General features: G+C 42.3%; 1 protein-coding gene across 1 annotated transcript in view; it reads left to right on the forward strand.

Annotated features, from left to right (window-relative positions):
* Positions 1-24,048, forward strand: part of opn7a (opsin 7, group member a) — a 34,884-nt gene extending 10,836 nt beyond the window's left edge. Inside the window, exons 4-5 of the mRNA XM_034105408.1 lie at positions 22,328-22,662; positions 23,431-24,048. Coding sequence (XP_033961299.1) covers positions 22,328-22,662; positions 23,431-24,048 — 953 coding nt within the window. The remainder of the gene's footprint in view (positions 1-22,327; positions 22,663-23,430) is intronic.
* Positions 24,049-25,244: the final 1,196 nt, after the last annotated feature.

Raw genomic sequence — 25,244 nt, forward strand, 5'->3', positions numbered from 1 at the left:
ATCGACGGGTCCGTGAAGCCACCGCCACACGCATGCGCAGTGCCGGCTGGGGCTTAAAGGGCACCACCGGCACGCACAGGCGCAGTGCCGACTGGAGCCGTGAGGGCACCACCGGCACACACATGCGCAGTGCCGGCTGGAGCTGTAAAGGCACCTCCGTCACGCGCATGCGCAGTGCCGGCCGGAGCCGTAAGCGTGACATCCCAGCTGGCTCTAAGGAGCATACAGCAGGAGATACTCACGACATCTGCCTGGGCTTCTCAAAACAGTTATAATTTATCTGTTTTCACAAACCCAGAGAGAGTCAACCCATATTCTGGAGAGAGAGGTTCTCTCTCTCCTAGAAAGAAGGGTTTTATCTATAATGCCCACCGAGCGGAGTCAGATTACGGAGGAAAATGTCCTCGTAAAGCACCCACTCAACATGGGCCTCATAATAAAACTAAACCCCGAACGCCACGGCGTACGGAGAGTTTTGGTTATTATGTAATGCGTAGTGGCACTACACCCGACTTTTCTAGTGCGGGACGCGCCTACGGGTGCCGTCCTTTCACGGAAGGTGGTCACCACGGACGCAGGTCAGACGGGCTGATAGGGGATTTACGAAGGTTGCCCGGTGAGAGGTCCCTAGAGCAGAGACTTCCAGCGGGCACACGTAAACTACCCAGAGCTTTTAGCGGTGTTCCCCACCCAAAAACGCTTCCTGCCTTCTCTCAGAGGACACCATGTCCTCGTGAGGACAGACAACACGATATCGTGTATGAACCGCCAGGGGAGGTTGCGTTGTCTCCAGTCACACACACTGGCACACAAACTGATCCCTTGGAGCGGCAGACGTCTCCTCTCTCTGAGAACGACACGAGTACCGGGTGTTATGCACCTAGGGACAGAATTACTGTCAAGAGGTGCACCACTCTATGCAGACTGGACTCCTCATCCAAGGATCGGGAGTCCGCTGTGGGTGCGTTACGGCGGAGCCGCGTTAAGTCTGTTCGCAAGAGGAGAAAATGCTCAATGACAGCTGTTCTCTTTAATGCACGATTTAAACGCACTGTTAGGCGGGGACGCACTCGTACACGATTGACCTCCGGGTCCTCTGTACACGTTCCCACCCCTGGCTCTGTTCCCCCTAACTCTGGCCAGAGTGAAGGAGCAACGCCACACACTTACTCTGATGTTTCCACCCTAGCCCGCAATATACGGGCTGGCGGGGATATATCAGCTGTTGTGCGGGCAGTCATGGCAGCCCCCACCACGCAGGGACAGATTGTCTCAGGCGGGGGGGGAGATCCTTTACCCACGCCCAGAGCACGGGGCACTATGGGCCTGACCCGTGAGTGGTACAATCTGAATACAGTGGGACTCCCTCAGAAGGTGATAAACACTATTCAGAGTGCGAGAGCTTCCTCCACCAGGTCTCTTTACGACTGTAAGTGGAGGGTGTTTGAGGAGTGGTGCCTTCAAGAAGGACACATCTCTTTTCAATGTCCTTTCCGGGTGATTTTATCATTTCTACAGGACTTGATCGAAAAACACAGAGCTTTCTCCACGATCAAGGTGTACCTGGCTGCTATTGCTGCATGCCATGTGGGCTTTGAGGGTAAGACGGCTAGCCAACATCCTTTGGTTTGCCGTTTTATGAAGGGAACTCGCATGCTCCTCCCTGTCTCCAGGTTGCTGGTGCCCTTATGGGACCTGGCAGTGGTTTTAAATGGGCTCAAAATGACCCCATTTGAACCCCTGGAAGGAGCTGACATGAAACATCTGTCACTCAAGACAGTGCTGTTACTGGCCCTGGCATCCGCCAAGCGGGTCAGTGATATCCATGCACTGTCTGTACATCCCTCATGCACTCAGTTCGCCCCAGGGCAAACGAGAGTGTTGTTGAAATCCAACCCTGCCTTTACACCAAAGGTGGTTGGTTCGTGTACCCCAATTGACATTGAGGCATTTCCTCCGCAGCTGGTTTCCTCCGGGGAGCAGCAGCAGGATCTGTTGTGTCCAGTCCGGGCATTACACACATATATGGACAGATCAAAAGAGCTTCGTCTTAATGACCAACTCTTCGTGTCCTGGGCTAAACCTCACAAGGGTAAGCCTGTTACTAAGCAACGACTATCCCACTGGATCGTGGAGGCGATTGCTTTGGCCTATACGAGTCAGAATCTGCAAGCACCTTCGGGTCTGGGGGCTCACTCGAGTCGGGGCCTGGCTACATCCTGGGCTTTGTTCAAGGGTGTTTCCATCCAAGACATCTGTGCAGCGGCAAGCTGGTCCTCGCCGCTCACTTTTGTCCGCTTTTACAGGCTAGACGTCTCCGCTCCAAGCGTGGCCCGAGCAGTGCTGGGCACCTTGTTGAGTCGGGACTCCACCTGTTAAATTCTGGTTGATCGTGATCTTCGAGATAAGCTCGTCTGGCAATACGGGAGCTACAATATCCCATAGTGAGACATCGAACAGAGTGTTATGAATGAGAACTATAGGTTACTTACGTAACCCCAGTTTCAGAGTAACATGAAGTGAGATGTCTCACCAGACGGCCCTCCTTGCTATGGTGAAGCGAGAAGAGGTGCTTATTTTGAATGACGCATGCGTCGTGGCGCAGGCTACTTATAGGGGGTGATTTCCCCTGACGTTGACGTCAAGATCACCAGCCAATCAGGATTGGCGTAATGAGATTGATGCTTCTGTTTGCTCCGCGATGAGGCGCATCCCATAGTGAGACATCTCACTTCATGTTACTCTGAGATTTGGGGTTACGTAAGTAACCTATAGTTTTCAACTGTGTTAAATTGTCATCCTCTCAGGTAAACTGTGATTCGCCCAGCGCGCGCCCGGTTCCAGAACAAAATGACGGAGGGTGCATCTGAGATTAGAGAGGGTGCAGTGGTAAAGTGCTATTTTTATAAGTGGGGAGTGGACCTAACACCTCTAGGGGGTCCTCACCTCCTCTAGGGCGGTCCGGGGGCATACTCCCCCGGGAAGATATTTTTTTAAATATTGAAGTTAAAAGCATCAATCTGGTGCACTTTGAGAGCAAAATGAAGAGATCTATGGATACATCTCTCAACACCCAAATGAAACAACTGTAAACAGTTTTACTTTTTCTTTATGGATATTTTACAAATCACTCCCCTTTTAAACAATTATTGTTTTACTGTCATATAGTATTTCATTATTAGTGAGTGAGTTACTCAGATGAGTACCACTACCATTTAATTTAGTATTATTAAAACCATGTACATCATCACATTGGTCCCATCATATACTCTGGGAAGAGAATTTACTGTGCTTGAAAACTGGTATCACATCATGATGTGAAGATGGCTTTGTGACGTGGAGAACATTTCAGCTGCAACATTAGCTTGTTGATAAGCTTGGGATACAAGATAATATTTTGATATGTGTGAGGTGTAACGGCATTCTGCAGCACTCATCCAGATAACATGTGACTGTGTTAACTCGTTTTGCAAAGATAGCAGCAGAAATGTCATTGCTGCATGCAGGGATATTAGACTTTAAAATGCTGATGGGTCATTAATGTTGGTCTCGGCAAACAATATTAGGAATCCTCTATTCAAACTACATGCACTGCAGAATGCCGTTTTTATAAGGGATGTATATGTGTGTGTCTTTCATATTAAACTTGATCGCTGGTAGACAGCCACAGAAGTCGTAACACAGTTTAACCTGGGCGGATCCCATTTTCCCAGTTGACGCTGGGCCAGGCCCGGTTCTACGGGGGTGCATAAGGGTGCATTGCACCCTCAGTTGAGTCGTTATGCACCCTCATTTGAAAAATGAAAAGTGAAAAAAATAAATAATAATAAAGTGAAAAATGTTAAGTGAAAAATATTACATATAATAAGAGGAATAATAATAATAAGAAGAATATAGTTGAAATAAATTGTAATTGTGGTTAAATAACATTGTCTGCTGCATTTATTTGGTCAATTTAAACGGTAAGTAACGTTATTATGTCAGGTGCGCGTGACCTGTGCCGCTGCGCGTTCGTCATCTCATCTGCAAGGTGCTTACGCAGCACCAGTCAATGATCATGGACATCAGAAAATGGTTAAAAAAACCAGCCTTAATCGCCAGCAGTAACACTGCATCTAACAGTTCAGATCATGAGGACATTATTACGTTGCCTGCCGCGGCCACTGTCGGGGACACTAACGTCCTCCCGCCCGACTCGCCGTCTTTGCCTGCCTCTCCCACGGAGGCGGAGGAGGAGCAGCCGCAGCCGTCTTCGTTGCCCCAAACACCGCCACCCCTCAGCGGCCCGCAAGTGCCAGAGGACCTCGGCAAAACAGAGCCTGCCCAGGTATATTTAATAAAGTACCCAACTCGCCTGTACAGTGGGGTAAGGCGCTCATTTTGCAGCTCATGGTTTCAAAACAGAGATTGGCTGGAATATTCATGTGAAAAATATGCCATCTTCTGCTATGCATGTAGACATTTCAGTTCAAGTAAGTCAGATGCCTTCACTACAACTGGCTACAACAACTGGCGCCATGTTCTTGTACGTCATAGGTGACTGGGAAGGCATGAATCAAGCAAAGAGCACATGAAGTCAGTGGCTTTGTGGAAGGAGAGGCGTGCAAGAAGTGAGACTGGTACTGAGGTTTCCACTCTTGTAAATGCAGCACAACTGGAGAGAAACCGCACCTATTTAGCAGCTATTGTGGACATAATTCAATTTATAGCTGTTAACCAGTTGCCTTTCCGTGGCTCTGTTGATGCGTTGGATGCAAGAGGCGAGGGGAGTTGTGGTATTTTTCTAGCAATGATGGAGTACACCCTTCAAAAGGACAAAGAACTTGCTAAGATTTTTAGCACCGTCCCGTCCAATGCCACATACACCTCAAATCACATACAAAATGAGATAATTGAACTCATGAGTGAAATCATCACAGGTGAAATAGTAAATGAAATAGGAGAGGTGTGGTACACATTAAAAGTGAATGGCACCAAAGACCCCACTGGGTGCGAAAACATCTCAATTGTGCTTCGCTATGTGGATAAAAGCAACACTGTGAAGGAGAGACTTGTATCAATGGCAACTAGTAAAACATGTGATGCCAAGTCTCTGACTGAGTTGGTTTTGTCAAAGTTGAGAGACATTGGGTTATACAGAAAAGGTGCTCAGTCAATGTCACGATGGGGCAAATGTCATGTCTGGAGTACATGGAGGGATGCAGAAAATCCTGCAGGAAGAATTAAAGAGAGAGGTGCCGTATGTGCACTGTTTTAATCACCAGTTGCATCTAGTAGTAGTGCATGCCATGTCATCTGACAACACTTTGGAGAACTTTTTTAGTGTATGCAACTCTCTATACAAGTTCTTCAGGAAACCTACAGTGGCTGCAGTCTACACCGGAGAGAAGTTGAAGCGTTTGCTTGATCAACGGTGGACAGGCCACCTGGCCACAGTGACAGTGATCATGAAATCCCTTGAGCACATTGTCCACCTGCTTCGTGAGATTGAAGACAACCAAACCAGTGCTGCAGAGGTGCGAATCGAGTCCACAGGGTTTTTGAAGGCAATTACCCAGCCCAGCTTCCAGTTCATTGCCTGCATGATGTATCAAATATTGAGTTTGCTGGATCCTCCCAACACTGCACTCCAAGCTAAATCCACTGACCTCTACACTGGTGTCAGACTGGTCCAAAGTGCCCTGGTTTGTGTGGAGGAACTGAGATGTGACAATCAGTTTGACACACTTTGGGAGAAATTCTCAAAAGACAGAGAGACCATAGAACCTCTTGCAGCAGCCCCTCCGAAGAAACGAGGCAGAGTAATGTCCCACTTGAGAGACTATGTGGTTGACACCACAGTTGGTCACCGTCCGGAAGGATTGGGAGAAAAGACAGAGTGTAAAATACTGTATTTCAGTACTCTGGATTCTGTAGTGGGAGAAATGACAGCTAGATTTGGTGAAAGAAACAGCAAACTAGTAGAGGCCCTGTGCACCTTACACCCAGGGAGTGAATATTTCCTGGATGCAAATAAAGTGAGACCACTGCTTGACTTAACAGGGACAGAGATGAAGGAAGCTGAGTTTGCTGTGGCAAGGCAGTTTCTGCAGGAGGAAATGTCCCAATCAGACAAAAACTGGACAACACAGGACATTTTGAGAAGATACTGCGAGCCTCTGGCAGCCATGCCTACTGTGTTAGAAACACTGAAGCTCAGCTTAACCTTCGGTGCATCAACTGCAACATGTGAAAATTCCTTCTCAACTCTGAACAATTTGTGAACACAGAAGGAGCATGCTGCACAAAAGAAAAGCCTGTCTCATCCAAATCGCTGTTGAGAAGGACCTTACCAAAAAACAGCTCTTCTGAGGGTAAGAAATATTGTTGTATCACATTAGTTATTTTATTGTATCAATTATATATTTATTTGTACATGATTATGTAACCTAAGCTGTTGAAGTTGGTAAGTAATACTATTGTACTGAGTTTATCTATTGAAAATCTAATTATGTACAATTTATTATGGGTTTAACCTTTGACCTCTGACTATGTCCAATAAGGATCCTGTGCTCCCTGGTGGTTCCAGTATGCCACTATCTTTGAAGCTCCTACAGGAAAAATTGAGATCTTTTGAGAAAATGGCTGCTACGTTACAATGTGAATGAGAATTAAAAAATGTAGTATAGAATACTGTTCTGTTTTACACCTCACACATATCAAAATATTATCTTGTATCCCAAGCTTATCAACAAGCTAATGTTGCAGCTGAAATGTTCTCCACGTCACAAAGCCATCTTCACATCATGATGTGATACCAGTTTTCAAGCACAGTAAATTCTCTTCCCAGAGTATATGATGGGACCAATGTGATGATATACATGGTTTTAATAATACTAAATTAAATGGTAGTGGTACTCATCTGAGTAACTCACTCACTAATAATGAAATACTATATGACAGTAAAACAATAATTGTTTAAAAGGGGAGTGATTTGTAAAATATCCATAAAGAAAAAGTAAAACTGTTTACAGTTGTTTCATCTGGGTGTTGAGAGATGTATCCATAGATCTCTTCATTTTGCTCTCAAAGTGCACCAGATTGATGCTTTTAACTTCAATATTTAAAAAAATATCTTCCCGGGGGAGTATGCCCCCGGACCGCCCTAGAGGAGGTGAGGACCCCCTAGAGGTGTTAGGTCCACTCCCCACTTATAAAAATAGCACTTTACCACTGCACCCTCTCTAATCTTAGATGCACCCTCCGTCATTTTGTTCTGGAACCGGGCGCGTTCATGTGTGTTGGAGGAGGTGCTCTGTAAGGAAGTCTGAAGGAAGGGGCGGATTCTTTTCGGCTGTGTACTTTCAAATTTGAGTGCACTCGAGCCGGTTTCTGAAACTTACCTACCCCACCTTTAAGTGTTAGACATTAGAATTGACTATTCTTGTCTGTCACACACTCTTCTTGTCTGTCACATACTCTTTTGTCTGGCACATACTATTCTTGTCTGTCACATAGGCTAAGTGGCGCAACTGATGCGGTATTGCGTTAAGGGGAAATTATTTTTGACCGAAAATTTTGACCGGAGAGATTTAGATTTGCCGGTCTTCAGCATATTTTACCGGTCATAGTCCGATAATTACCGGCTAACGGGAACTCTGATATAAATTGAAAGTCACAAAACAGTAAGATTAAGAACGAGGTGCAGGTTAATTAATGTGAATTTCTATCAATTAGCCCACACTTTCATTTCGTTTCATTTCATTTTTATTTGTCCCGCTCATGGTACGCAAAACCAAATGTACAATAATTGCCACAAAACATGACTACCATTGAGCGAAAAGGAGCAGGGAGAAGAATAACATCTTATGTGACCTGCCCCTTTCTAAAAAAAACAAATAAATACAAATAGATGGTCTGCCCTTCATAATAATAATTTTTTTTTCACAGCCAAACATAACAGTATCTTAGGATACTAAGAGAAACACACACAAAAAAATACTAATTTCCCACTTGACGGTTAACGGAAAGAAACAAAACAACACCAAAACATCACATGTATAAGGAAAAGAAAAGTGCAACACCCTCATCTGAGTCCTACTGGAGAAGAAGGTGGAAAGCGACGCATGATGATAATAATAACAATAACAACAATAACAATGGCAATGTGACCCGCAAATACAGAGGAGACATCACATCAAAGACATCAAAAACATGAAGGACCAGAGTACATAGACTTATTCACATTCTGCTTCATATAGTCCCATCTTTCTTAATTTATACAATTTCTTTAACTGAAAAATACATATACAATTCTTTAGATCCTTGTGTTGAGAATTCCACAATTGTACACCAACTACCGAAATACACATTAGTTTAAGAGTAGTCCTTGCATATGGATGCTTAAAATTTAATTTCCTTGTGTGGTATTCCTTGTCTGATCCAAAAACAAACAACTGTTGTAAATATGCTGGTAACATTCTGCTTTTTGCCCTGTGCATTACTGATAATGTCTGCAGCTCAGCTATGTCTTTGAGTTTCAAGAGTCCTGACTTAAAAAACAGTCTGTTGGTGTGTTCTCTTGAGTCAGCTTTATGAATTATTCTTACTGCCCTTTTCTGTAATATTGACAATGGCTTTATGTTGCTCATATACGTGTTGCCCCACACTTCTATACAATAAATGAAAAATGGCAAAATGAGTGAACAGTACAACATCCTCAATGCCTTGTAATCTAGCAAATACTTTGCCTTGTTTAGAACAGAAATATTCCTAGACACTTTCGTTTTAACATGTGCTATGTGTGATTTCCATGTCAGGTTTTCATCCAGCATCACACCTAAGAATCGAAATTCAGAAACCCTTTCAATAAAAACTCCATCAATGGACAGTGAAATGTTTTCGTCTTTTTTTCTATTAGCAAAAACCATAAACTTCGTTTTATTCAAATTTAGGGTTAACTTATTTTCATCAAACCATCTTTTAAGTTTGACCATTTCATTACATTACATTTAGCTGACGCTTTTATCCAAAGCGACTTACAATAAGTACATTCGACCAGGAAGACACAACCTTGAAGAAAACAGAATCATATAAGTACATTAGGTTTCATAGAGCCAAACATTTCAAGTGCTACTCAACTGGCTATAGATAAGCCAGTCCTTTATTAGTATATAAGTGCTCTGTTAGCAGTTCTTTGTTAGTTATTCTATCGCTCGAGGTGGAGTCGAAAGAGATGAGTTTTCAGTCTGCGCCGGAAGATGTGCAGACTTTTCTGCTGTCCTGATGTCAATGGGGAGCTCATTCCACCATTTTGGAGCCACGATAGCAAACCCACGTGTTTTTGCTGATGGGCCCTCGCAGCGAGGGTGCAGCGAGTCGTTTGGCTGATGCAGAGTGTAGTGCACGCGCTGGGGTGTACAGACGACCTGGGTCTCTGAGCGGGGAAAGGACAGAATTAATTGGATGTCGTCAGCGTAGCAGTGGTATGAAAAACCATACGTGCTAATGACAGATCCGAGCGAGTTTGTGTACAGGGAGAATAGGAGGGGACCAAGAACAGAGCCCTGAGGGGCCCCTGTAGTTAATTGACAAGGGTCGGACTTGGACCCTCTCCAAGTTACCCTGTAGGTACGGTCTTTGAGGTATGAGGTGAGGAGGGAAAGTGCAGAGCCTGAAACTCCAAGTTCTTGGAGAGTGCCAAGGAGGATCTGATGGTTCACCGTGTCGAATACAGCAGACAGGTCCAAAAGGATGATGACAGAGGAGAGGGATGCTGCTTTGGCAGTGTGCAGTTCCTCAGTGACAGCAATGAGAGCAGTTTCTGTGGAGTGAACTGCCTTGAAACCAGACTGGTGCGGATCCAGAAGGTTGTTCTGATGGAGATAACAGGAGAGTTGTTAAAGACAGCGCGTTCAAGTGTTTTAGACAGGAACGGGAGGAGAGAGACAGGCCTGTAGTTTATAACATCAGACGGGTTGAGAGTGGGTTTCTTTAGGAGAGGGTTTACTCTTGCCTCCTTGAGACTGTTTGGAAAGTGACCAGAAGTTAGAGAAGTGTTGATGAAATGGGTGAGAAACGGTAGAATATCAGGAGCGATAGTCTGAAGGAGGTTTGAAGGGATAGGATCCAGAGGACAGGTGGTAGGGCGGGCAGAGGTAATGAGGGTAAGAACCTCACTTGGTGAGAGAGGGGAAAAGGAGGTTAGTGTGCGGGTGGAAGGAGGGTCTGGTGACCCAGCGGTGAGTAAAGGTGAGTCAGAAAAAGAAGAGCGAATATCATCAACCTTTTTTTCAAAGTGGTTAACAAAGTCGCTTGACAGAAGTGAGGAGGGGGGAGGGGATTTGGGAGGGTCCAAGAGGGTGAAGAAGATGGAAAATAGTTTTTTGGGATTGGAATAGGAAGATTGGATCTTATCTTGAAAGAAAGTGCTTTTTGCCTGAGAGATCGAAGCAGAGAAAGAGGAGAGGAGAGCCTGATAGGTTAGGAGGTCGTCGCGGTGTTTGGATTTCCACAGTTTCCGCTCTGCTGCTCTAAGGACGGTTCTATTAGCATGCAGTGCGTCATTTAGCCAGGGAGCAGGAGGGGACTGACGAGCCTGCCGAGATGTGTGAGGACAGAGAGAGTCCAGAGAGGATGAGAGAGTAGAGAGGAGAGTTTCTGCAGCAGAGTTTGGAGGCAGGAGTTGGAACGAGTCAGAGGAAGGGAGGGCTGAGAGCATCGATGAGGCAAAGGTAGAGGGGGAGAGGGAACGGAGGTTACGGCGGACAGGTGCAGGATGAAAAGAGATTAGTTTGTTATGTTTGGAAACGGGTAGAGAGAACGAAATGAAGAAGTGATCAGATGTATGGAGCGGGTTTACAGAGAGGTTAGAAGTAGTGCAGTTCCTTGAGAATATGAGATCAAGGACACTGCCAGCTTTATGAGTTAGTGGGGATGGAGACAGTGAGAAAGCAAAGGTGGTTAACAGAGATGTTAGTTCGTCTATCTTCCCTGTCTGGAGGTTGAAGTCTCCGAGAAGTACAGCGGGAGGGACAGTTTCAGGGATGTGTGAGAGGAGATTATCTAATTCCTCCAAAAAGTCCCCCAAGGCGCCTGGTGGACGGTAGAGAACAACAATGGTTAATTGTATAGGATGGGTTACTGTGACGGCATGGAATTCAAAGGTGGAAGGAGTGCAGTTAGGTAGCTTGAAGAGGGAAAAGCTCCATTTGGGAGAGAGCAGGAGACCAGTGCCACCTCCTCTGCCAGTGGGTCTGGGTGTATGGGAGAAGGAATATGCTGTGGAGAGAGCTGCTGGGGTGGATGTGTTGAATGGAGTAATCCAGGTCTCAGTGAGAGCAAGGAAATCCAGGGTCTGCAGGGAGGCGTAGCCAGAGATGAAGTCAGCCTTAGGAACAGCTGACTGGCAGTTCCACAGGCCACCTGAAACTAGATGTTGGATCTCAGTGGAGCACGTGGGATAGACGAGAGCAGGCCGGTTATAGCGATTAGGAGATACACGGGGCCAGTGATAATTGCGAGAAGACACATGAACAGGAATGGAGAAAATACACATGATTATAGCATGAGGGGCTAGAAAAGTAAAGAAAAGAAAATAAGACACCATGCGGTAATTAGCTCAATCAGAGTAGGATTTGCCTCCTCTTTGCCACCCTCGTGACTCCAGCAGGACTCCAATGTCTGACGCTGAAGCTGATGCTCCAGGAAAGAGCTACCTAAAATGGACGCCTGATTGCTGAGTTCTCACAGCTGTGGGGCCACGCCCCTCTAATTAGTTAATTCTCTACAGCTGATGGGCGACAGCAGAGAGGCTCTGCCTATATTGTAATGCAGGCTTGAGTGCCTACTGAGACCTGTGTAACAGGTTCACGTGAGCAGATCTGAGATTTAAAATCTCTCAAAAGCGCCGTTTTAGCTACAATAACTACAGAACAATTATACAGAGTAGAATAAATTAAACAGAGAAGTCTAATTAAACAAGAATATAACTTACAGTGGTTGCTGCGTCAATAGGTATTGTCGTCACCCGGTCTTGATGCACATTTCATGTCCAATACTTTGCTAAAATGTTTAAATCATCTCCTGAACAAAATAAATTGGTGTCGTCTGCAAACAACACAAATTGCAATAATGTTGACGTTTCACATATGTCATTGATGTACAAAATAAAAAGTGTAGGCCCTAAAACCGAGCCCTGCAGGACACCACATTCTATGTTCATACACTCCGATGTACTACCAGCAAATTCTGCATATTGTTGTCTGTTATCTAAATAACTTTTTAATCAATCTAGAACTACTCCTCTCACTCCGTATATATGTAATTTCGAAATTAATAGGTAATGGTCTATGGTGTCAAATGCCTTTTTTAACCTGTTAAGCACTAAGGTCACCACCGACGGGGACCCTGTTTTTTTTTTTCACGACACTGTGTCTCAGGGCATCTTAATATTTAAAAACTATTAATGTGTTATACCAGATTAACGAGAAGAATCTCAGCTAACTGACAATACGAACCATTTTTACAGAAACAAAACACAAGTCTCACAAGAAGCGTTAGCATTAGCCCTTAGCTAAAACGGGCAGATGCTACTTCCGGTGCTAACTAACAAAAACGATCTTTAAAACTTAATATTTTCTGCACAAACTACATCTCACCTTAAAGCTGATACTCCACAGATTATTTGGTTATAAGTATTATCACTGTAGGACACACACTTACTGAGCTAGCAGCCAGAACAGAGAAGAACAAAAACAATAGTTTTCAAAACCATAACAATAATTTTGTCTTACCGTTGCTGTTTTGTGATCAAAGCTCGTGTTCAAGGGAATAAAAACGCTGCTTAAAGTTAATCCAATGTCTCTTAGTCACTTTAGAATTGTTCCTGATAATCTATCATTACATTCATGACAGCAGAGTTGGTATAAAGTTTCGCAGTCCTGAGCTAATGCTGTCATACGTGCTGTTTACGCAAACTTCTCTCTACTTGACGTAAGTGTTTAGCGGGACTTACTAACTGTCACTCGATTCTATTGGCTCTAACGGTTCAGAAAAGGTGTCAATCACCCAAATCGACCAATGGGTTCCAAAGATATGATCCTGCGTAGTATAAACTACGCCAGGACCCTACCGCAGCAGGACTACACCACAGCACCACAGCAGGACTGCACCACAGCACGCAGTGACGATAGCAGGTAACAGGTAACAGAGCACATTTCAAGGACGTTAATTTCTTTGCTTTCAGATCTTTTTCTTGTGTATCCTCTTTCCATTTTAGCAAATAATGGCAGCCAGAAGGGAGAGGTTCACCACCAAGCAGGTGCTAGAGATGCTAGCTGACGATAGCGGGGCTATGATCATACCAGATGACTCTTCGTCGGATGATGAAGATCTCTTCCAGCCAGACCTGGATCCGGACAGTAGTGACTCGGATGTTGAACTTCCACCACGGGAAAGGTATGTAATCTCTCTGTTTTTATATATGATGTGTTTGGTGGAACTGCGTCACAGTGCTAGCTTAGCCAAGAAGCTACAGGAATGATTAGCCAAAATGCTAAATAGTGTTACTTGTCTTTTTGGAGTTACATTTTCTAAATGAATGGCCAGTGAATGAATATATATATATATATATATATGTGTTTATTTATTTGGTGTAATATTATTCATTTATAGTCCAATATTATCCTTTTTATATATTACTTTGTGTTGGGTGGAACTGCATCACAGTGCTAGCTTAGCCAAGAAGCTACAGGAATGATTAGGCAAAATGCTAAATAGTGTTACTTGTCTTTTTGGAGTTACATTTTCTAAATGAATGGCCAGTGAATAAATATACATGTATACATGTGTAATATTATTCATTTATAGTCCAATATTATCCTATAAGTATAAGCCAGTGAATTAATCTAATCTCTTTGTTTTTCCACATTTGTTAGATGAGGTGTGACCCCAGCAGGACAAAGCCACACACCCAGAAGACTTTCAGGGAGCAGCTTGCTGCAGAATTGTTGGAGTTTGCTGAAGGCCCTGCACCTCCACCACCCCCTCCTCCACCACTCACATGCATGCCCGAGTATTATGGGGAAGATGCCACCAAGGTCAGGAAGAACTGCAGGAGGTGCCTAGATGCTGGACTCAAAAGGGTGAAGACACCTGTGTACTGCAGGAAGTGCCAGGTCCCTCTGTGCTTCACTGTCAAAAGGAACTGTTTCAGGGAGTGGCACGACCTAAATACTGGAACATTCAGGTAGGTATAACATTTTGCGAGTGTTTATTTAAAAAAGAAAATACGTGTTGTTTTTATATACCTAGTGTGATTTTATTGTATAGTGTGTTGGTAAAATATTTGTTGTTTTTACAAACCTACAGTGTGGTTTTATTGTATAGTACGTTGGTAAAATGTTTGTTTTTACATGCCTATAGTGTGTTGGTAAAATGTTTGAAATAAATCTTCCCCAGTTGGAGTCAAATGTTACCTATGTTTCCGTTTTTTTTTATTGTGCAAGTACACCCACACACAATGACCTACATTGTAGTGTTATTGCATAGTGCGTTGGTACAGTTACATACACACACAGCTACACTTACACATACACACACACACACACACACACACACACACACACACACACACACACCCACACAGCTACACTTACATACCCACACAGCTACACTTACCCACACAGCTACACTTACACACACACACTTACACACACACACACACACCTACACTTACACACACTCAACATTTTTTTTTTGGGAGGAATGAATACCTATAGTGGTGATTCAATATAATACAATGATTTTTATAGTCTGGTACCTGAAAAAGGTCAAATGGCACTGATGGACCCAAATGTGCCCAAAGCTTATTCCGCCTGGACTTTATTTACATAAACCTCTCTAAAAAGGTCAAATGTCACTTGTTTTGCCTCAATCTTGATACAGGGTACTTATTATATGTTATACTTTGGATTCCTAAAGCTTTTAGGCTACTAACCCATCATTCAAGGTTGGTCTTCACTATAAGTAATGGGTTTTCTTTAGGCGGAGACAGGAATTTACATTTTTTTGCTATGTTCCATCTAAATTTACTCTGACACAGAAAAATCTATATTGATTCTGACACTTCTACATCCAACTCACAGATGTAACCTTGCTTTGACAACAACAATTATTCATATAAACCTTTTAGAAGTGAAGTTATAGTCATTTGTTCTGGGAATGTCATTTTCGAGCCTGAAACCTGAAAAACAGGCTCGGGGTTTAACAGGTTAAGTCAATAAATACACCTATTGTGTATTTCTTTCTTTCTATAGCTGTTGTAATTTCTTCTGTTATTTTCATTAAAGCTAAAGCTGTAGATCGATTTTTCCTAAATCCATACTGACTCTCACTCAATAACTCATTTTTTTCAATAATATTATCAAATTTTTGGACAAACAATTTCTCAAGGACCTTTGAAAATTGTGAAAGCAAGGACACTGGTCTGTAGTTGGTAAATTGGCTTTTGTCCCCTGTTTTAAAAAGTGGGATAACTTTAGCTATTTTCATGCTATCTGGGAAAATACCTGTCTGAAATTAAAGATTAAAGATGTAGCTTAGCGGTTTAATTGTGCAGTCAATAGTCGTTTTCACTATTGTCATGTTGATCCCATCACTATCTGTCAAAGTCTTATTTTTGCATTTGTCTACAATGGATCTAATTTCAATTTCGTTTATGTCTCCCAGAAACATTGACTGCAACACTTTACTTCCCCCAATTCCGCCATCCTCTTTTTGCCCATCGTGTTGTTTTGGAATAGTCTTTGCAAGATTAGGTCCGACATTTACAAAAAAATAGTTGAATTCATGTACCACTTCATTCATGTTTTTACAACCTTATTTTTGTCATCAATGAAGTGAGGGGCAAGCCAGTGGATACAGATTTATTTCCAATAACATTATTTAAGACACTGCATTATTCAATATACTATATGTATGTATACTATGTATTTAGAAAAAAAAATGATGGGTGACAGTCACAGATGGGTGTATGTTTACAAAGGCCTATTACAATATACATTTTCCATGCATGTCTCCAATTATTACTTTCTTTATTTATTTCAGTTTTTTGTGTGGATGTTCCTTGCAAAATGCAGCCAAATGCAGCCAAAATGCAGCCCCCTGCTGAAGAACTAGAAGAGAAGGAGTGGACAATTCTGGACAATTACAATGACATCAGTACTGATGATGATAAACCAACCCACTGCTATAATCACACTCTCGACCTTGTTCTGACTTATGGTATTGAAATTGAGCAACTATTAGTCGAACCGCATAATCCTGCTTTATCCGACCATTTCTTAGTAACTTTTGAAGTACTATTACGAGACTACAAAGCATTAGTCAAAAGCTCTTGCAGCAGAAACCTATCTGTTAGTGCTATAGCCAAATTTAAGGAAGAGATTCCACCAATACTTAACTCGATAGCATGTCTGCATGTAAGGGAGGAAACTTATACAAAATGTACACCACCCCAAATTGATCATGTTGTTGATAGTGCTACAGATGCGCTGCGAATAAAATTAGACTCTGTTGCTCCTTTGAAAAAGAATCAAATAAAACAACATAGATTAGCTCCATGGCATAATGCCGAAACCCACAAAATAAAGCAAAAGTCTAGACAACTTGAAAGGATATGGCGTTCCACTAAACTTGAAGAATCTCGTTTAATTTGGCATATTACTCTCAATGAATATAAGAAAGCATTGCGTAAAGCGAGAGCAGCCTACTACTCTTCATTAATAGATGAGAATAAGAATAATGCAAGATTTCTTTTCAGGCTGACAGAGAGCCACAGCTCGATTGAGCCTTCTATTCCCATAGCACTCAGTAGTAATGATTTTATGTGCTTTTTTAACGATAAAATTAATGACCTCTTGCCTTTGACCAGTATAGTGTTATCAACAGCTCCCGGAAACCTAAGTTCTAATATTACACTAGATAGTAAACTAGAATGCTTTTCAGCCATAAACCTTGAACAATTAAATTCAATGATTCTCTCTTCTAAACCATCAACGTGCATGTTAGACCCAATTCCAACTAAGCTGTTGAAGGAAGTTTTTCCATTAATTAGCACTTCTTTATTAAATATTATGAATATGTCTTTATTATCAGGCTATGTTCCACAATCATTCAAAGTAGCAGTGATAAAACCGCTTCTTAAAAAGCACAACCTCGATCCAGAGGTTTTAGCCAACTATAGACCTATTTCTAATCTTCCGTTCCTCTCAAATATTCTTGAGAAAGCGGTCGCAAAACAGTTGTGTGATTACTTAAAAAACAATGATTTATTTGAAGATTTTCAGTCTGGCTTTAGAACACATCATAGCACAGAGACAGCTCTGGTTAAAGTCACAAATGACATTCTAATAGCCTCAGACAAGGGACTTGTCTCTATTCTTGTTTTGCTCGATCTCAGTGCTACATTTGATACTATCGACCATGATATCCTATTGCAAAGATTAGAGCACTTAGTTGGCATACAGGGAACTGCTTTAGGCTGGTTTAGGTCCTATCTATCTGAACGCTCTCAGTTTGTACGTGTTAACGATGAATCTTCCACGCAAACCAAAGTTAGCCATGGAGTGCCACAGGGCTCAGTGCTCGGACCTATTTTGTTCACATTATATATGCTTCCGTTAGGCAATATTATAAGGAATTATTCTGTAAACTTTCATTGTTATGCGGATGATACTCAACTATATTTATCAATCAAGCCTGATGAAATTAAACATCTAAATAAAATTCAAGACTGCCTTAAGGACTTAAAAACGTGGATGACCTTAAACTTTTTGATGTTAAACACGACCAAAACTGAAGTTATTGTACTTGGCCCGAAGAATCTACGAAACAAATTATCTAAAGATATACTAACTATGGATGGCATTAATTTGGCCTCCAGTGAGACTGTAAGGAATCTTGGTGTTATATTTGATCAGGATTTATCCTTTAACGCCCACATAAAATCTATTTCAAGGACCGCCTACTTCCATCTACGTAACATTACAAAAATCAGGCATATCTTGCCTCAAAACGATGCAGAGAAACTAGTCCATGCATTTTAATTATTGTAACTCCTTATTATCAGGGTGTACCAAGAAGTCAGTCAAGTCGCTTCAGCTGATTCAAAATGCTGCAGCTCGTGTACAGAGTTAGGAAAAAGGACCACATTACTCCTATTCTGGCTGCCTTACACTGGCTCCCTATAGAACACAGGATAGAATTTAAAATTCTTCTTCTCGCCTACAAAGCCCTTAATGGGCAGGCGCCATCTTACCTTAAAGAACTCATTATACCCTACTGTCCTACTAGGGCATTGCGTTCCAAGAATGCAGGGTTGTTGGTTGTTCCTAGAGTCTCTAAAAGTACAATGGGAGCCAGAGCCTTTTCTTATCAAGCTCCACATTTGTGGAATCAGCTTCCAGTTTGTGTTCGGGCGGCAGACACCCTATCCGTTTTTAAGAGTGCGCTTAAGACCTTCCTTTTTGATAAAGCTTATAGTTAGGGCTGATTAGATTCAGCCCCTAGTTTTTCTGATATAGTTTGTCGGGGGACATCTTACTTCTTCCTTCTCTCTGTCTATACCTGTGTACTCTCATGTTCCGATTAACCCAGCTTCCCCAAATGTCTTTCTTTTTGGTGTCTATATACGCCGGGATCCGGAGTCATGGATGATCCTGCGGTCCTGTGTCCTGGATCGTGAGCCCTGGATCGCGAGTCGTGGCTGTGGTCCTGGATCATCGGTCCTGGATGGATATCTTCGTGGATTCATCTTCCTATTATACACACATGCATTTCCAAACATTTGGACTACCTATGTTGCAAATGTATTATCTTTTCAATTTACACACGGCATCTATTGCACGTCTGTCCGTCCTGGGAGAGGGATCCCTCCTCTGTTGCTCTCCCTGAGGTTTCTCTCATTTTTGCCTTTAAACTGTGGGTTTTCTCCGGAAGTTTTTCCTTGTACGATGTGAGGGTCTAAGGACAGAGGGTGTCGTATTGTCATACTGATATTCTGTACAAACTGTGAAGACCACTGAGACAAATGTAACATTTGTGATATTGGGCTATATAAATAAACATTGATTGATTGATGAGCTGTTTTACAGAGCAGATTATCTGCTTATCACCAGCACACCTGACTCCATCCTTGCTCCAGCCCCTGAAGAGCCCACCCTTCCACTGATTGCACTAGAGCCCACCCTTCCACTGACTGCACTAGAGCCCACCCTTCCACTGACTGCACTAGAGCCCACCCTTCTACTGACTGCACTAGAACCCACCCTTCTACTAACTGCACTAGAGCCCACCCTTCTACTGACTGCACTCGAGCCCACCCTTCTACTGACTGCACTAGAGCCTACCCTTCTACTGACTGCACTAGAGCCCACCCTTCTACTGACTGCACTAGAGCCCACCCTTCTACTAACTGCACTAGAGCCTACCCTTGCTCAAGCCACAGCACCAGACCCCACCATTGCTCCAGCCCCAGAATACCTCACCCTTGCTCCACTGACTGCATCAGAGCCTGCCATTGCTGAAGCCACAGTACAACAGCCCACTCTTGCTCCTCCCCCTTGAGCCCACTCATAAACCACCAATAAGACAACCATGTGGCCCCAAATGCAGAAGAAAATGCTCTGAGAAATGTTCAGAGGACAGACGAAGAGAAATCTGGGGCAAGTACTGGGATATGCCATACCCTGAGAAACGTTCCTTCATGTTTCACAGTGTATGCCAGGTACCGACCGCTAAAGTCTGTGGTGATGGAAAACCAAGTCGGCGGGGCAGGTCTTTCATCTACAGGCTGAAAGATGAAGACCAGGTCCCACAGCAGGTGTGCAAAATGTTCTTTCTTTCAACTTTAGGGTACCACCCAACCAACGACAGCCTGGTCCTTTCAGTGATGGGCAAAGACATCTCAACTCCTCTTGCTCCACCGAAAGATCAGAGAGGGAGACATGCACCAGCCAACAAGCTGGACCAGAAGCCATTGCATGAGCACATTGAGTCCTTCCACCCGACTGTCAGCCACTACCGCAGGGAGCATGCCCCATGGCGCCGCTACCTCCCCAGTGACATTAGCATGAAACTCATGTATGCTGACTACATAGAAAAGGACAACAAGTGCTCCTACGAGTCATATCGAAAGGCTGTGAAGTCTTTGAACATTAGCTTTACTAAGCTTGGAGAAGAGCAGTGTGAGAGCTGTCTGCTGCAGGAACAGCATGTGAAGGCTGACCACTAAGGGGAGGCTGCAGCAAACTGCCCGCAGTGTGAGAAGTGGCAAATACATAAAGATTCCGCAACAGAGAGCAGGCTACACTACCAGTCAGATGCAGAACGGGACTGGCCTGAAGATACATCGACCAGAAGTGTAGATCTGCAGAAGGTGATCATGCTCCCACGAATGCCTGGTGTCAAGTCAGCTGTCTTCACAAGACGGATTGTGGCTTATCATGAAACCTTCGCGTCAGTTGGGAAAAAGACCAACAAAAATAATACCATCTCTGTTGTCTGGCACGAGGGGATTGCAGGGCGGAGTGCTGCAGAAATAACATCAGCCTATGCAGCAGCATTGGAGAAGGAGCGGGACATCAAGCACATTGTCTACTGGGTAGACAATTGTAGCTCTCAAAATAAAAACTGGTGCCTTTTCTCTTCACTTGTGTCCATAGTCAACTCACAGACCATCTCAACTGAAGACATCACCCTTAAGTTTTTCCCGCCAGGGCACACATTTATGAGTGTGGACAGTTTCCATCATGGCGTGGAGCAGGAGATGAAGAGCAGACCAGGAGGAGTGGTCTATGATTTTGACGACTTCCTCTCTGTGGTGGGAAACTCTAATTCTAAGAAAGTTGAGGTGGTGGAGCTAAAAAATGAAGGCATCAGGGACTGGACGGATGGCCACTCTGCAGTCAAATTGAAGAAATTACCCAAACTGGCAGACCTTAAAGTTGTCCAGTTGAGACGTGGATCAAGGAGTATGTTTGTGAAAATATCCCATGAGGAGGAAGACGTCACAGAACTGGATTTCCTGCAAAAGAAATTTCAGCTAAAGATACCCACCACCTTGAGGCCACAAGACAAGGGCATAGAGGAGGCAAAGAAGAGGGATATCCTCAAGAAGCTTGGTCCCCACATGCCACCCAACAGGAGGCTATTCTGGAGCTCCCTGCATGTGAGCAACACTGATGAAGAATAATGAGAGGAAGAACAAGAAGGATAACCATCACTAATATATGAATAAGATTAATTGTTACCAATAAGGCATTTGCATCACATTCGATTTAATCTAGTATCTAATTTATGGGAGAGAACTTTATGGAAAGAACATGAATTCTAATTTTGTATACCATCAGCATTTGCATTAAATACTATACATTTTACTTTCTATGCAAGTGAATTTATTTGTAGGATGTGACTTTTATACACTATTAGAAAACATACACACTACATCATCAACAACAACTTTTATTCCCTCTATGTTTTATCTGAAAACGTTAACTGATATTTAACCTAGGGCATTGTTACCTATTATTGCCATTGCAAAATCAGATGTAACTTGCAATTTAAGGAATAAGAAGAGGAGTGTTAGTGTTGTTTCAATTCAATACAACAATGGGTTTATAAAATAGGTCATAATGATGTGAGTTGGTAATGCAACTTTGTCACCTTCAAATACATGTTAATTCCATTCCATTTGCATTATATTTTATTTAGGTTTATATTATATTGAGCCTAATTTGCACCATGATCACTAGATTTTATGTAGATGTTATCATTAGTAACATAAACTGATTTTATATTGTGATCAGCAACCAAGTGAGCGATTAAATGGAAGTTAATGCCTTTTGCCTTGGTATTACCCCTTGTTATTTTGCAGACAATGCAAAGGCAGAGTACATTAACTTCCGAAAAAAGGTCAAAGGTCAAGTTTGAGCTCAAGATTTTTATGTAGATATTTAACTTCATTCAAAAAACAAAGAATTGCCACATTTTCAATATTCTGCCTACAATTCATTTGGCTGGACAACAAAACAACTTTAAAGTCATTTTTCTCAGTTCTACACTCTGGCGAGTTAAGGTCTTTTGTCTTTGTAGGGCAGAGTAGCTGTGCTGTTTATTGTAAGTACGAGCTTTTGAGAACATGCAGATTAGGCATTCCTCTTACTACATAGATAACCAGGGTTATCGAACAACCTACTTCATCGTAGCATAATTTGTTTGGGTATATCAATAAATAATAATACTGCTTTCAACTGCATGAAAATATAAACTAAATGTTTTTTCCCCCCAGGTAACAAGTTTAACCCTGTCCACGGCCGTCTGCTCATTGCCTGTGCTTGGGTCTATGCCTTGTTTTTCGCTGGCTCTCCGCTGGCCAACTGGGGGAAATATGGACCTGAGCCTTATGGCACCGCCTGTTGTATCGACTGGCGCCTGTCTAATGAACACTCGACAGCACGTTCATTCACTGTGGCGCTGTTCATCTTCTGCTACATCCTTCCATGCTGTGTTATTGTGGCATCTTACTCGTGCATTCTGGTCACAGTGAATGTATCACGTAAAAATATGGAGCAGCATGCATCGAGGAAGACACACATGAGCAGCATCCAGACAATTATAATTAAGGTAAGATGATATACACCTCTCCGTTTGGAAATATTCTTTTGAGTACTGTCTTAGAAACTACATGTTCTTATGGTACTTTATAGCACCATTCAAATGATTATGCCCTCATCTTTACTGTGTCTGCATGATCACACCCCTGGAGAGTGTTATTAATCCTCTGACATCAGTAAGATATTAAAGCTTCTGCTCGAGACAAGACTCCTGTGGAGATTTACTCACTCTTCCATATGTAAAATAAATTGGAAATGATCTAAATAGATCCGTCAGTGATAGAGGATCTATTCCGGTCAATATTAGCAGGAATTGGCTCTGGAGATACGTTTATGCTTTTATCCCATGGCAATACTAATGTTGAGGTACAATGTTGTATAATGTTTTTATAATTGTTATGCTATGACATTTGTATTTTGTTTTTGTCTTTGCTTTTGTTTGCTTTGTATAGCTCTTTGAGGCATTTCTTGGGATTTGGGGCTATAATACATTTTGATTTGATTTAATTTGATGGATAAGAAGCTAACGCTGCTTTTGATGATCGATGGTCATCATTATACACCTCTCTCCATAAGAATAACTTTAATTTAAACAGCTATGGATTAAAATGCCCATGTGGCCTTTGACTGATGCAAGTCAATACATATTTCAGGTTCACCTTGTGCCTTTAAAGGACATGCCTTGTGATTTTTTTGTATGTTAGTGCAATAAACAAAAATGATCATGATTCTTCAATCAAATACACTGTTTTCTCTTCTGTGATCTATTTCTTACCAGTTAAGTGTTGCTGTCTGCATCGGTTTCTTTGCGGCGTGGAGTCCGTATGCTGTGGTATCCATGTGGGCTGCCTTTGGGCACGTTGAGAACATCCCTCCTCTAGCATTTGCTTTACCGGCAATGTTTGCCAAGTCGTCCACCATCTACAACCCAATCATCTACCTAATGCTGAGGCCGAACGTTCGCAAGGTGATACGCAAGGACCTTGGTACTCTATGCCACATCTTTCTGAATTGCTTTCAATGCACGAAGGGGTCAGCAAATTGCTGCTCCAAGACAGAGATCAGGGTCCAAATTTGCTCATTGCACAGACAGACCAACCCATTCCCGTCATCTAACTACTCTGCTCAACCTCCTATAGAAACAATAAAGTGCAATGATGCTTTTGAATGCTTCAGACACTACCCTCAAATCTGCAGCATCCCTAACCCTGCCATTGACGACCCATCTAAAGTTCTAGACAATCCTATTCCCCAAACACAAAGGCAGAAGAATCAAAATGTGTGCCACAAAAAGTCTCTGCTGGCCATCGTGTGTGCAAAAAGGACTTCAGAAATAGAAAACTTTCACATTAATTTGGAGATGGTTCCAGGACATGCAAAAGTCGCCTGGCCTTGATACTTATCTCAATTTACAATGTTTACAGAATATCTCTGGACTTAATTTGCAGGTTATGATCTTTAAGATGTGGCATTACGTAATTTATATATTTCAGGAAATCTTGTTCAGCGACGTACCGTATGCTCCTTAAGTGTTTTGGCACATGCCATGTAGCTATTTTATCTTTTGTCACCCACTATGTTTTTATTTGGTTAATATGACAGAATAGCATTTAAGGTTTAATGCAAACGCATTTAATAATTTAAAGTGAATGTAATTTGCAAAAAGTTGCCCGGTTTGTAGCTTTTTTTCAGATTTAAATAACATCTAAAAATGTCTCCAAAACCCTAGGGAGATTTAAGGTGTTGAGGAATTGTACCAACTTCATTTTAAATCAATATTTTATTACCTAACACATTCCTTGTAGCACTACTGGCCACATCCTTTTTCTGGATCTACCATTACTGTGTATTACTTTTTAAAAAAGCTAGATTTAGTGAAGTTTTCTTATTTTACTCTAACATTTGCATAAGCTTGGTCAAGTTGGACGGAGGGCAAGTTAACATAATTTGAAGCATACATAGTTTAATGTTTAAACTTTGAGAGTTAATGAAGCCCATTTATTTTAATGATGTTTTCTATATAGTCAATGGTTGAATCTGTACAAAAAATCATTTTAAGATAATATTAATTATGAGCCTGCAACAAAACAAAGATAATCTCATCTCTGTGATCAGGACTGTATGGATGTGGTTTGACTGACTGCGATAAAACAATATATTTTATCAGACTATGGTCCAAATATTGCTAAATGCATATTGGTGCAAACACCAATAATCAATTGAAATAATCAACACTGATTAAACTTTAATAATAATAATAATAATAATGACAAATGTAATGTTCGTGGGATAAAATGCAAAAATAGGTTATGTTGCAGAAAGCATTTCCCATTCCTGACTGCTCACTACAAAGTAATAGTATATCGGATAAATACAACACATGATAAATGTATGATTTAACTGTGGATCCTATCGCCTACATTCAAATCAAAGCTAACGTTCTGCACTTTAAAGACATGGATAGTTGATTTGTAAATACTTGTAGACCTTATTAAGGGCTTGATATTTAGTAATCTGCTGTTCGCATTATCTTAGTAAAGCCTGGGTTAAACCTCAGGCAGTTGACTGGTCACTGTGGGTGTATGCTGATGA

Source organism: Pseudochaenichthys georgianus, chromosome 17 (assembly GCF_902827115.2).
Source record: "Pseudochaenichthys georgianus chromosome 17, fPseGeo1.2, whole genome shotgun sequence".
NCBI classification, from domain to species: domain Eukaryota; kingdom Metazoa; phylum Chordata; class Actinopteri; order Perciformes; family Channichthyidae; genus Pseudochaenichthys; species Pseudochaenichthys georgianus.